This window comes from Macaca thibetana, chromosome 7 (genome assembly GCF_024542745.1).
Source record: "Macaca thibetana thibetana isolate TM-01 chromosome 7, ASM2454274v1, whole genome shotgun sequence".
NCBI classification, from domain to species: Eukaryota; Metazoa; Chordata; class Mammalia; order Primates; family Cercopithecidae; genus Macaca; species Macaca thibetana.
Window position 1 is genome coordinate 151,995,581 of NC_065584.1, and position 15,277 is coordinate 152,010,857.

A 15,277-nucleotide genomic window follows, 5' to 3' on the forward strand; every position below is an offset into this window, starting at 1 on the left:
TACTAACACTAGCAAAAGAATTGTATCTGATGTTAACAGGCCAAAGACCGTTTCTACTTCTGCAAAGTGTGATCATCATACAGCAAAATATGATTAAATGTAAAATCTATATTCTCAACACATTAGAGAAATAAGGAAACAACTTTGAAGGCACATTTAAAAAACCTTCCTAGGCTGTGCTCATCACCATATGGTTTGTAGACCGGAGTTCTGTCATTTAAACACCCAAATTATCAATACAAACTACTTGATAATTAGGGAGCTAAGATAATTTTAATTTTCACCCTCACTGAATACCCCATAGTTGTATGAGGTTTCCAGAGAACCCAAGTATGGCCATTTTGCTATCTCTTCCACACTGCCGTGTAGTATAGTATCCCCAGGAAGATTTGCTGGACAGATACAACCCAGAAGAACAGATCAGGCCTTTAATCAAAATAACTTTAATCTGATAGCTCCAAACCTCAACAGAACTGTAAACCATGAGTCCTTTCACACTCTTTAGTTTAAAAAAAAAAAAATTGTGGGCAAAGAGAACTGATCAAAAAAGAGGATAAGAGTGTCACAGAGTTCTTCCGTACAGAAAACCATAGCCAAGAACGGCATGGGAGGGCTCGCGAGACAAAATGCTTAGTGTTATTTTGTTGCTTTCTGGGAAGCATAGACTGGAAAGTCTGATAGGAAGACAAGACAGAAAAATCATTTTGTAATCTAATGAGGTATTTTTCTCCCAGGCTCTGCCAGGAGAGTATTACTTATAATTAAGTCATCTTGCTATAGACTTTTATCTGATTCAAACTCACCCCAAATGGCTTATTGACTGTAAGGAAAGTGGCTTCTATTGCTCCTCTTCTGACTTCACCCTTCTCCACCTCTCTGTGGGTTGGGATAGGCAGCACAGTGAAGAGGGAATGAGCATAGGTTTTGGAGTCAAAGCAACTTGAATGGAATTCCTACTCTGCTACTCAGTGCTGTGTGATTGTGGGCAAGTTATTTAAATTAGCGGAACCTCAGTTTATTTACATATAAAAGAAAACTAATAATGGAGTCCACCTCATAGATTATTGCATTAAATGAGAAAATTCATGCACAGAACTGAGATGAGCCAAAGGCCTGTCTCCTACTGAGAGTTCAGTTATCTTAGAGATCATCATCATCATTATTCTGATACTTGAGCTTGGAGTACTGTTCTGTCCCTTAAACTCCCATGTGTTTGAGCCCAGTTCTTGAGGAAATGTTTCAAATAAAATGTCAAGTAGGTGTGTATTCCAGGAAGGTTGCTTTCACAAATGTTTTATCACCTTTATCTGTCTTCTTCTATAATATACTTGTTTATATCACACATATACTAAATTCGGCCAATTGGCCAGCCAAACAAATGTATTTCTTGTACATTAATGAGGAAAAAATTAAATGTTTTATAGTTTATAGCAGTGAAAAGCTCAACAAATCCCCAAACAGTTAAAGTTTTCAAGACTATAACTCTTTATAGTCTTGAAACAATTAAAACATCATTTGAGGAATCAATAAGTAAATGCATAATTCTGCGAAAAAGAAAGAAAACAATATCAAGATTCAATTACAGGTATTCAGGGATTGTTTCTTTTGCCTTCAAAAGCCAGCAAAATGATAATTTCAGAATTTCTCATAATAAGACTTGCTTTTAAACATGTCTTTGGTGTCACTGGTTAATGGTTTCTTCACATCATATTTATATCCCTTTAAACTTCTTTAATCTGTCTTAATAACTAGAAGATAACCAAATGAACTGACCATTAGAAGTAAAGACACATGAGAAGTACAGTGGAATCCCAGGAAATGAACTGTATTAAATGTAGCTGTGTCTTCGGCCCCACAGATGATAGAGCAGCTGAGTCAGCTGATAACTGATCACCTGCAAATACAGCGCTGGCTCTTTAAAATGGACTCTGAGTTCCGAGGAAATGGGACTGCATTTTGTGATATTCCTTCCTACCTAAAGTGCTACAAATGGGTGCTCAAGGAGAGTAGCAGATATGGCCTTGAAGACTGGAGAAAGAAATGGGCACAAGTGAGTATTCAATGGTGACTTAAACCCGCAGTGTCTGCGAACAGTTAGGGGATGAAGCAAAAAGTTCAGCTAAGAGATGAAAGTACTTTCCTCTCTACTTAGCTCTGTCACCTGCCAGCAGTGCCTTTCTTGGGACCTTTTTCCTTATATCCACAATGAATGGGGATTGACTGAGTTCTTTTCTTTTTTTTTCTTTTTTTTTGAGATGGGGCCTCACTTTGTTGCCCAGGCTGGAGTGCGGTGGTAAAATCAGGGCTCACTGTAACCTCTGCCTCCTTGGCTCAAGCGATCCTTCCACCTCAGCCTTCTGAGTAGAGGGGACTACAGGCTGCGCCACCACGCCTGGCTAATTTTTTCTGTGTGTGTGTGTGTGTTTTTTTTTTTATTGAGACAGGGAGGGTCTCCTTATGTTGCTCAGGCTAGTCTCGAACTCCTGAGCTCAAGCAATATGCCTATCTCAGCCTCCCAAAGTGCTGGGATTACAAGTATGAACCACAGTTTGGGTTATTTTCAGTGTTTCTTCTCTGGGCCCTAAAAGTCCTCATTCACATCTTGAAATTGATTATGATAATTAGGAAGTAATTTTTTATCACATTCAGGTAACATTACAAATCTTATAATTTGCCCTAAGTGGTTCTTGATCATGTGCTTCTAACAACTGTTGTTATTAAGCTAGCTGTATTTTATTATGAGATAGAAATTCTATTAGTGAATGGTTGTCACCTGGAATCGAATGTATAATAGCATTCTGTCAGCAGTCATATGTTTTTGAAGACAATTCAAGGAAATTTATGTAACTGCTGATCCCTGTGAGACGCTGAGAAAATAGTACATTCCAGCCAGAAAATCTCCCAGCAAAAGCTGAGCTGTAGGTAAGAAGTCTTAGCATGAATGGACGTGTATAGATTTTTTGCATGCACATTTGTGAAGGGATGAATTGTACAACCTTTTAGTCCATTCCAAATTTGCTTAATTAAACTAATTTTATATGGTTTAATATATAAATTAAACCTGCCATTCTAAAACTATCCTGCTATGCATCCAGAAATCCCCAGACTTGCCTGACTTCTCTTAATCCCAAATCTCTGTTTTGGCTGACCTGCTGGTTGAAGCATAACCGATTAGGAAAATCTCAACACAAATTCCCTTAACTGGTTCCTTCCCTACCAGCATACATAGCAGTGGGCTGTGCAAAGTGATTTGCGTCTGCTTTGCGCATCCCACTACGGAAATACATGAATCAAGACACAAGTGATAGAGAGGGAGGGGCACACTGGAGGGAACCACATTATTCTTGGAAAGTGGAGTGATGAATAAATCTAGAGAACAGTCAGGAGAGAGAGTTCCCTTTGACAAATGTGACTGGTTTCCCCATGATCTATTCTGGGCTTCGTTCCTCCCTTCCATCAGTAAATGGACTAAATGCAGTACCTGTCATGGCCAGCTTTTTACATATTATTTAAAGGATACTAAAATGAATTACTCTTCTAGATAAATATAAAACAAAGAAAATGTATTTAATTTTGAGGCCCATAGAGATTTCCCTTATATTCTCTTTGAACTAGATTTTATTTCATATTGTATAGTTTTTTTTTTAAGCAACATTGTTAAGATGAAACCATAAAAATATGGCTTTTTTATTTAAAACATTGAAGTGTTAATGTGCAAAGTATGTGTTGGCTTCAGTATTTCAAACCAATAATTTTTAAAGAATTCTGTTGACATTAGACTATGATAAATTTGAAATGTTTGACTTTAAAAAATATTTTAAATACTGACATTTGGCTGCATTTAGAAGCCTCACTGTGCATTATTTAAATTTCTGTTATTTTAAACCGTAGCATTTTTAATTGGCACCAAATACATTTGGCACTGTTGTTAATGTTATTAAATGGAAAGCTCTTGAATAATTAATAATCTATCTAAATCATTTTTTAAAACTTAACAAGAAAAATATAATTATTTGGAAATCTCTTTACAGTCTGAAGCCAGTGCTTAGCCATGATCTGAAGCCAAAAATAAAAATAAAGTAGTTCTGAAAAGGTGCCTCTTTTTTTTTTTTTTTTTTGTAGGAGCCTATTGACATTCTTTTGCCTTCAAAGTGAAATCATATTCGGAGTGGAGGTGAGCTGCAGCCTCCATTGAGTGTAGCTATTGAGAATTTAGGATTAGAATTCTCCTTTGTTCCAGAAGACCATCGTAATGGTGCACATTTAGACATCAAAGCATTACTTTACGAGCACAGGCATGTTTTAATGTCCTATTACAGTTTGTAGACCTGTTTCTTTTGATAATGAAGATGTTGTGTCATCAAGCCTAGCCTGGCACATACAAAACATATGCTGGCAGGTTATTAAAAATTTCAGCTTCTTGATGAAAGACTATCCTGCAGGCTAAGAGTCCAGAGAAAGACTCCATTCTGGGAGAATTATTAGAAATGAGAATATGACTGTAAGCACTAAATTATGTTAATACTTACAAATAGCATCATTTGCATAGCAGTTTATGATACGATACCATGATTTTTCTCATTGGTATGTTGTAGGCAACAGATTAAAAACAGTGCTGTTTATGGAAGTTTGAACTCTTGAGATTCTCTTTCATCTTATGCAGATATTGGTTTTAGATGTAGACAGGATTCAGTGTAGACTCAAGTGTCTAGTATAAAGATCAGCCGGGCCGGGCGCGGTGGCTCACGCCTGTAATCCCAGCACTTTGGGAGCCAGAGGCAGGTGGATCCTGAGGTCAGGAATCCTGGCTAACATGGTGAAACTCCATCTCTACTGGAAAAATACAAAAAAATGAGCCAGGCGTGGTGGCAGGTGCCTGTAGTCCCAGCTACTTGGGAGGCTGAGGCAGGAGAATGGCATGAACCTGGGAGGCGCAGCTTGCAGTGAGCCAAGATGGCGCCACTGCACTCCAGCCTAGGCGACAGAGCGAGATTCTGTCTCAAAAAAAAAAAGAAAAGATCATCTGGCTAGGCGTGGTGGCTCATGCCTGTAATCTTAGCACTCTGGGAGGCCAAGATGGATGGATCACCTGAGGTCAGGAGTTCGAGGCCAGCCTGGCCAACATAGTGAAACGTCTCTACTAAAGATACAAAAAAATTAGTTGGTGGTGGTGGTGCACACCTGTAGTCCCAGCTACTCAGGAGGCTGAGGCAGAAGAATTGCTTGAATCCGGGAGACGGAGGTTGCAGTGAGCCGAGATCACACCACTGCACTCCAGCCTAGGCGACAGAGTGAGACACTATCTCAAAAAAAAAGAGTCATCTCTTTTTTCACTATGTAATTTGGAACCAGAGTTATCTGGCTGGTTATAGTTGAGAATTAAAATAGTCCTGAAGTCAGCAGATGCTGAAAAGTTGTAGTCACCATTAAAAAAAAAATCAGTAGAGACATGTAGGTGATTTTTAGGAAAAGCAGAATGTTACATGATGGCCAAAATGGAAACAGAACACAACTCTATCATTTTTTCTCGGTGACTTGGTACCAAGCCTATTCTCTTCATCCTACCAGCTAACAAAACCTACTTCCCCCAACAAGTTCCAGTAAACTCATTCACTTAAGTACTCTGCTCGTTAAGTTTTAATGAATCCACACTCTTGCACACACTCCAAACTCCCCGTTCCCCAGTCGGGGGTATTTATTTTCATTTAGGAGGAATAAAGGCTTAAACAAAGGAAGGCAAACATGTAGGAGAGAAACATTCCTGGGTAAACTCACCTAAGACAGTCTAGGGAGACCCAGGCAGACATTTACTGTGGGTACCAGTCCTTGGGGCTTTTTTTTGTTTTTTTCTTTATGGGTGTTTTCCTTTCCTCAATTCCTGGGTCATTGGCTTAGTGGCAGTGATGCTACTGGTGACACTGCTTTGCAAGAGATCTTTGTAGAACAATTTCTGTGTGTAGAGAACTAAGCCAGTTCACTTTCAAGTTTCTCTGTGCAGCCCTTCGTTGGGCCTCTGTTACCCTGGAGACTCTGGGATGTGGTCTTGGCATTACTGTTTTACCACTTAATGAGAAAAAGGAAATTGAACTGGCTCTTGAATGCTTCTAGTAAACATTGCTATTTTAGCCCTTTGCAAGAGCAGTTTTACCTTTATTTGTACTTTGGTTTACTTTGTTTGACATTTGATACTAATTTGGGGATCACCAATGGAGGAAAAAAACTAATTAGACATTTTTTTTTTTTTTTTTTTTTTTGAGGTGGAGTCTCACTCTGTCGCCCAGGCTGGAGTGCAGTGGCACGATCTCGGCTCACTGCAAGCTCTGCCTCCTGGGTTCACGCCATTCTCCCGCCTCAGCCTCCCGAGTAGCTGGGACTATGGGCGCCCGCCACCACGCCCGGCTAATTTTTTTGTATTTTTAGTAGAGACGGGGTTTCACCGTGTTAGCCAGGATGGTCTCGATCTCCTGACCTCGTGATCCGCCCGCCTTGGCCTCCCAAAGTGCTGGGATTACAGGCGTGAGCCACTGCGCCCGGCCCTAATTAGACATTTTATATTAATTTAGGGATCACAAAGGTAAGAGAAGAACTATGCCTAGAAAAGGTAGAATAAACTACAGTTGTTTTGCCTCCTTTTAGAACTAAGGCAGCAAACAAAAACACAATTACAAAAGAGAATCATTAACCATTTCATGGCATAGAACTCCCTGCATCTCCACCTCCATTGTGAAGACCTCTGTCCATTCAGAATGGCCCTGGAACTAGGTCATAGGAGCCATTGCAGGATGGCAGAGCTCGTTGTCCCGTGTGGAATTTAGTAGGTATTTATTAGGTGATCCCAAAGAGCCACTGCTTGTAATCACATCATTTTAAATATAACAAGATTTAAAAACTATTTAACCAAATAAGTACATAATCATTTCCCCAAACATAGTTGTTTTCATTTTTGTGTATTGATTTCTAAATATGCAGTATTTCTTTCTCATAGCTACAATAATAGTGTATATGCTAGTTAAACATCAGATCTTAAATATTCTCCATGTTTATACATAGTCTTCACAATTAGTAGGTGCATAATATTCTCTCATATTGATGAACTCTAATATATTAAACAATTCAACTAAGTTGGAAATTTAGGCTGTTTCCAGCTTTCATTTTTTGGCCGGGGGAGGAAGGAGGGAGGAAAGATTTGTTTGTTTTTATATTTGGTTTTTGTATACACCTCTTTTTGCTTCTGTTGAGTTACTTCCCTAGGAGAAGGACCCAGGAGTAGAATATTTTATGGCTTTTGTTACATATTGCCATATTCCTAAGAAGATAGTACCAATTTCCAAGGCACCTAGCAGAGAATAATCATACTAGTTTTATCACAACCTTACCATCAGGGATATTATGAACTATTTGCACTTTTATTTTAGATCTAAAAATCCAACTTCTCATTGCTATGATTTGATTACTAGCAAGGGATATTCTTTTCTCATGTCCTTATTATTTGTGTTTTATATCAAAAGCACAAGATTTTTATATTTTTTTAATCTAGATTTTCTAGGTTAAGAAAAAAATCTAGGTTATTCTTTTTTCTAGTCATGAAACTACATATAAATGATTATTGTTCACTTGTTTTTATATTTATTTTTATGTGCTAAAATCTTGACTTCTTAGATTATCTTTATGTATTTAGTTGTTGCCAGAACACTGAAATTAAACATTTTGTAGATCTATGAATACACTGTTAAGGTGTTGACATTTCCTTGTATTTCTTTGTCGTCGTCATCATCATCATCATCATCATCATAAATACTGCAGAGTACCTACTGGGTACCAGGTATTGTGCTAAGCATATTACCTGAATTGTCTCATTTAAACTCAGAAAAAACCTGAGGTTTTTACTCATTTACTTCCATACCAATTTAAGGTATAAGGAAGGTATTACTATTCTGTTTACAGATGAAGAAACTTATTCTTAAGAAGTGACTTGCCCAAATTTATAGCTAATAAATGATTGTGCCTTGCTTTTAACCCACATCTGACTGCTGCTAGCCCAGTGCGTCTGCCACACTGAGCCAAGTACATTTAGGAAAGACCTTCTTATTTGAAAGTCCTGGAGAAGTGTTCTCCTGCAGGTCCTTGCCTTTGTGACTCATACCGTGTGCTGCCCTTGTGGCAAGTTTTCTGCTTTCCAGAGATTTGTGGGAAACACAAATATTCCTGGAACACAGAGGCCACTGCTCTCAAATTTCTTCCCTTTCCTAGATGACAGAAGAGCTGGCAAACTGGGAGGTGTAGGGAGCCATCAGTACACACACCTCAGAGCTGGAGAGGAGGAGCCCTGCCTGGGAGTTTCTAGATTCAGCTCTTGCAACCCAACTGCCTCACATACCTGGTTATGTGCATGGGTGATGAGAGAGAATTTTAGACATCACCCTTTGATTGTTCACGGGAATGACAGATTTTCAGTGCCTTTCTCAAGCAATTTCAATGCCTTTCTCAATTTACAGGCTCACTAAAATGATCACGATAGTATCATTCCCAAAAAGCTTGGAGTAAATTCCCAAAAAGCTTGGAGTAGCCCACCTTCACAATCAGATGTAGCATTAAAAATACTGTAAGCATTTAAAACCCTGGTTTTTAGCTCAGTGCAGTTGGTCACTCCTGTAATATTTTGTAATCCCAACACTTTGGAAGGTCGAGGTAGGAGTTGGCTTGAGGCCAAGAGTTCAAGACCAGCCTGGGCAATATAGTAAGACCCTATCTCTACAAAAAATTTAAAAATTAGCTGTGTGTCTGTAGTTCCAGCTACTTAGGAGCCTGAAGAAAGAGGATCACTCGAGCCCAGGAGTTTGAGGCTGCAATGAGCCATGACTGCACCACCACTCTCCAGCCTGGGTGACAGAACAAGACTCCTATCTCTACAAGCAGAAACACCCTGTTTTTAAAACAATAAGCAACCAAATATTTTGTTTTTGTTTTAATTTTTTTAGTCTCTTATTCCAGGTTGATATAGTAAACTGCCTTTTAAGCGGAATGAGTGATGGAACAGGCTAGTCATTCAGGGTAGCTAAGAGGTAGTCTGACTTCCTGGGGTACCATAGCCAGGGACACCTAGGTTAGACTCCCATGCTTCCTGGGGGATAACCATAGGCAAATTACTTCAGCTCTCCAAGTCTCCCTTTCTCTATCTGTAAAGAGAGATTAGTACCTGTCTCATGGGGAAGTGGTGACAAGTAAATGAGAAAATTCTGTGAATTGGCGAGCAGCGTGCTTAGCACATAATAAGACTTTAAGAAATGCTACCTATTATTATTATTATTATTATTACCATAAAATTGTATTACAACAAAATACAGGCAACATTGAACAAGTACATACAACTTAATCTTTCTTTGGTGATTTAGAAGGTTCTTTAGGCTCTGGTGGGCTTCCAAGGTATTGCTGTCTATGTCCATTAGCCATCATTATATGTGGTTGTGGCTGTTGAAGATACAGAATGTTGGTTGATCCAGTTGTTCCCAGCCTATGCTTTACCCAGACAGTGCCTTGGAAAGAATAAGTCTTCATAGCAGCCTGCTTTCTTCTCATTTAGAAATATAAAACCGTTCAATTTATTTGAACTTTCTATGAGTTGAATAAAGAGGCTTGACGAAGTAGGGACTATTCTGACCAAAAGATTGCAACCCAGTGGCTTTCTTTTCTGGTTCCAGTTGGTGTATTTTCTAATTAGTGTAGCAGCACGTCACCACAATCATTGGAAAGTCTTAATCATTTACATATTTGTCTTTATCGCCGAGAATGACTTAGAATGTTTTCTTCCAGTTCAGTGGGTATTTTCATGAAGCTGCCAGGGTTGAGTTTGAGGTGTCTCTCTGTGCCTGAGGAAGATGACAGGAGAAGGAAAATTGCCTCCCCAAGTGAAATGAAAGCCAGGGTACCCCTTCTGAGGACCTATAATAATCAGCTACACAAGCTGTTGGTTTGTGTGTCCTATTGATTTAATATGCTTCTAATCAGTACATAAAGCTATGGGCCTGCAGTGTTAATTTTTCATATGCTTACAAAGTACCCTTTGATTTTCTGTCACACGTTAATTACAGCGTTTTGCCATTAAATAGGAAGCTTTGTGTAAACTAATTACTAGGTAATCATTGTCTACTGCAAGCGTGCTGTTTGTACCTTTTATTTTATTCTAAAAATGCACAGATCTCACAGTCTGGAAACACTCTACCTTCCAGCCATTAGCTCTCACTAATTCATAGCATTATTGTGGTGCGAGTGTAGGAGTTGTAATTGTTGTGGTATCAGAGCTGTTAATTACCGGAGTAAACAGTTGAAATGGTGCCAAGGTCTATTGTACAAGGCAGAGAAAAGGAGGTTTAAATGTTACTCCCACCATCTGGGGACTGGAGGAGAGGCAAATGCTTGAAAACAGCAGTGAGGCGCTATCGCCGCTTCAGCTCCAGGGTTGGCGGCCATATGGATCCCGAATACTTTGAATCAATTGAATTTAACTGCCAGTTTTTCGCAATAACAGCGTGGAAGGAAGGAATAAAGCAAAAGATGAGAGGAACGAGAATTGGTTAGTGTTCTCACATCCAGGAAGTCCCGTTGGAGGTCTTTTGGAAAGGTCTGCTTTGCTGCAAACCACAGAGCAGGCATGGGCATTTGGAACGGTTTCAGAATGAGTTTTACTCTCCTCTGACGGTGACTGCGCCATTTGCTTCTGGTCGTCTGTCCTTGGTGCCCCTCGGTGAGACAGGGATGCCCTTGAGAAGGCTCAGACTTTCCTGTCACTGTGCCAGATCCAACAAAAATTCTGACTTTGGAATTCACTGATTTACCATCCTGGTATTTTAACGAGCATGGTCTGTGGAAAGAAAACAATCAATCTATAATGCTACTACATCTGCCTCAAGTGTATGCATCTGTATGTGTGGAAATATCAAAGAAGGCACAGCTCTTCGCTCTGATAAAGAAAGGTCGCTGCTTGCCCATTCCTTTTGCATAAAATTAAAATATAAATTCTCCCGATAGTGTCTCATTTCATTCCACAGACTCACTCCTCTCCCCCACTACTTGAATGAAAAATCAAGTCCAAAGGGCACATGTGTTTCCTTTTGTTTTTAATTTTCAATTAAAGAGCTTTCATCAGCATATGCAATTTTCTCAACCAGCGATATTTCTCTAACTGGAAAGAAAGACCCCATTACCAGTAATGATAATTATGGCTACTTCCACTTATGGCTGATTTTAAAACCACATGGTTTCTGCTTTAAAATATTGCATGATCTTTAGAACAGGCATGTGTATTTACTTGATGTCACTCTTCTATTTTAATATAATTTCCTTAAAACCATTTTCCAATGTTAAAAATATTTTTAAAACACCAGTCACTTGCTGCTGTAACTACTTTTTAATATCATTTCCCAACCATGAACATATTCTTCTTTTTGTAAACCACCCTGGATTATTTATCTTTAATTGTTCCTTTAGCAGATGTCGAAGTAATTCCGGGAGTAGTGTAAACAACTCCCTGAAAGAAAAGGATCGCAGGACCTCACGTACACCATGAACCAAGGATGGGGCTTGTCGGGGTTTTGATGATGGCAATTTTGTCCCGGGGAAAAATGTTCCTGCCTTTGTGTATGTGCAAAGTTCAATTACGAATTTCAAGAAGCATTTAATCTTTATCTATTGAAACCCCCAGCATGCAGCGCGCACGGGGTGAGCCTAGAAAGAAAACCACAGCCCCCTGTGGTGAGGGGAAAAAAGAAACAGCAGTTTAAGTGCTGGAAAGTTGAAAGGGAATGAACCTCTCCAGTGTGTGTGGTCGGGGGCAAAGCAGTTGCGCTGAGCTTTGGAATGGAGGCACAACATATGTGCCTCAGTTGGACAAAACGCTTCTCGAGTCAAATCAACTGCTAGGCCTGCATGTTGGTGCAAGGTGGAGGCCTAGATAATGAGGGACAGACTCCTCGAGAAGCAGCGAGTGGATAATGCTACATAAGTATGGAATTATATACCGCATTTTCACCATTCTGTTTAATGAGAGCCGCCACCGCAGCGAATCACTTGCCACACAGCCGAAATGGGCCATTAGCTATCAAGGGAAAATTGTCTTTGCCGCTTTCAGCAGATGGAGCAAATATTTTACAAAGCAATTTTACATACCAAAAACATTTGTGTGCCTTGGTAATGTTGGCTGTTTTACATTATGTTACCTTCTACAGCAGCATAATTTTCCATCTCATCGAAGGCAAAGTTGGCATTTTTGATTTTTAAATTCTCAATTAACAATTAAACATGGAGTATTAAAGCAGTCCTTAAACTTTAAGTAGGTGTGGGAAGTAGTTTATGACTTGCCAAAGACATTTTCATTTTTTCTTCATCCTCTCAGCATATTTTTGCACTCTAAAGAGGGACTATTTCTAATAATCTGGATGGAAAGGAAGGAGTGGAAACTCCACTGCTGATTGCAGAATGAGAGTTACCAATGCACACAGTGGTCAGAGCATTTGCTGGCTGAAAACACCCATCATGCATTGTGGATACACAGTTTGGTTCACCCATTTGCATCAGTTTAAAATGTTTTAAGTTTCAAGTAACAGAAAACCCAACCCAAAATGGCCTTAAAAGTAAAGAGAATTTATTATCTCAGGTAACTAAAAATCCAAACATTGGTCTGGCTTCAGACAAGGCTCAATGATGTCACCAAGGACCCAGTTACTTTCCACTTTCCTCTACACTGCACACCATTCTAAGACTGGCCATCCTTAGGGTTACAAGATGGCTGCCAGTAGCTCCTGCAGTTTGTCCCTGCTCAAGGCGATAGGAAGAGAGAACATCTCCTAGCATTCTCAGAAGAGCATAAAGCTGCTTTCTCAGAAGGCCCCAGGAAGTGCTTCCTAATATTTGATTGGTCTAATTGGGTCATGTGCACATCCTGAACCAATCACTGTAGCCAGGACGTGGCTTTGCTCATCAGGCCCAATCCTTGCGGCTGAGTTGGAGGGCAGCACTCTCAATCAACTCACATAGTTAGGCATGGGGAAAGGATTGGTCCTGAAAGAAGTTTGTAATATTACCCTGAAAGAGGGGACATAGATGCTGGGCAGCCAGTGACAAAGGCCCATGCTACCATATTTTCATACATTTGACAGCACTGACTTAGCATCACCTGTGGATGATGGAATCCAGCCCAGACTGAGTACTTGTGCCTTGATGGCAGTTACCAGCACAGATTCCACTGCACCATGGCACACTGGTAGCAATTGGGTTTGAACCCCAGTTTTGCCACTTTATGGCAGTGTGACATGAAGAGGGGATGACAATATCTACCTCAGAGAGTGGCTGAGATAATAAATGTAAACCACCCTGCACATGCCTACCACATGGTGAGCTTTTAATCATTAAAAGCTTTTAGGCTTTTAATAAAGCCTAAAAAGTGACTAAAATGTATCCTGTGCACAGGGAGGCAGCCCTTCTAAATTCACCCTCAAATGTGGAACCCCTCCCTTCTCAATCTGTGTACCACTAGCTGATTCAAATCCTGAGCACCTTTCATGGTGCTTCACACTTGACACTCTGAAGAGGCAGCAGGGCCAGTGGAGAGCACTCACCCAGGAGTCAGAGGCAGCCAGAGAGCACCTGCGGCCTCCTAGTGTGACTGGAGAAGCCCTCGTTCCCTCTTCTGTGACATGAGGCATTTGTCCTAGATAGTCCACATGGCTCCTTTCAACACTGACAGTCTTGCTTACTTTTTCAGGTCATTGTCTTGCCCTTTTCACTCTCTAATCCTCCATCTAGGGATGTCAGAAGCATCTAGAAAGCAGAACCATGTAGGCAGGTCCCTTGATTTTCTTTTGAACGCCATCAGTGTCTGATATGGGAGATTTGAGGTGATTAACCAAAAAGTTATTAATTCACCACTGCAGATTGGCACATGACCCATTTACACCAATGTGTGTCTGTATGTGTGTATGTGTGTGTAATACACACACACAGAGGCACTCTTGGAATTTACTTGGTTGGGGAAGCTAACGCTAGAGTTTAAAGTAGCTTTAGTCATTGAGTGCAGTATTAAGCTTTAGTCATTGAGTGCAGTATTAAGCTTTAGTCATTGAGTGCAGTGGATAGTTTACCTGCTTCCCCTAAGATATCCTGAATCTCATTCATTCAGACATCTCTTCCTTCAAATTTACACTTTCTTGATAGAAAAAGAGAGAGCAAGAGGCAAGGTACATACTTGGTAGACAAGGATCTCTGGGGTGCATCGGCCAGGCTGGTGGAGCCCCATGCCTTCTGCAGATGTCTTGGAACCTTCCAAGGTCCTGACAATTGTTGATGCACTCTGAGAGGTAAATGTGGGCACTGGAAAAAGTGGAGGCAAGCCTGTACAGTGGCAAAGATGGGGCTGAAGTTTCTTCTGATGGGAATTACCCTAGAGCTATCAGCCCCACAAAACTAGCAGCTAATTGCATTCCCAGAGCCAGTGCAATCATGATGGAATGAAAATCTGGAATTCTGACTTTTTTCAAAAGTGTATTTTTTTTCTAGCACTTGTTTATTACCTACAAGGTATATATTTTTCTTTCCACACTTTCCAAGTCATTAGCTCTAAATGATCTGTTCAAAATGGATAATAGACTCTCTGAAACACATGTGGTCATCCATCGTCCATCACCTTGGTATTACTCAATTACTCAATGCAAAGCAAAAAAACTTCCTAACTACTCATTTCAAAAGGTTTTTTGTTTGTTTGTTTGTTTTAGAGGCAGAGTTTTGCCCTTGTTGCCCAGGCTGGAGTGCAATGACGCGATCTCAATTTACTGCAACCTCTGCCTCCTGGATTCAAGCAATTCTCCTGCCTCAGCCTCCCAAATAGCTGGGATTACAGGTGCCCACCACCATGCCCAGCTAATTTTTGTATTTTTAGTAGAGACAGAGTTTCACCATGCTAGTCAAACTGGGCGTGCACTCCTGACCTCAAGTGATCCGCCCACCTCAGCCTCCCAAAGTGCTGGGATTACAGGCATGAGCCACCGTGCCCGGCCTCATTTCACAAGTTTTTAAGATAAAGATGTGCCCCTGTTGCTGGCTTATAACAGATACTCAATATATATACACTTTGGGAAGGTAGAAAAGGGAGGAGGAAGGCAAGCTAGAAATGGTTCCCCTAACACTCTTATTTTCTGTCTTTAATAATTTGTTGAACATTACAACTCACTGAGTGATGATCTTACACAAGCCTCTTAAAGTCCCTCAGCTTCCCATTTTAAAGCAAGAG

The 15,277-nt window shown here is 40.2% G+C and overlaps 1 protein-coding gene across 2 annotated transcripts in view; it reads left to right on the forward strand.

Moving 5' to 3' along the window:
- Positions 1 to 15,277, forward strand: part of IQCH (IQ motif containing H) — a 257,001-nt gene that overhangs the window by 156,977 nt on the left and 84,747 nt on the right. For both annotated transcript variants that reach the window (XM_050795929.1, XM_050795930.1), the window contains exon 15: positions 1,859 to 2,050. In XM_050795929.1, coding sequence (XP_050651886.1) covers positions 1,859 to 2,050 — 192 coding nt within the window. The remainder of the gene's footprint in view (positions 1 to 1,858; positions 2,051 to 15,277) is intronic.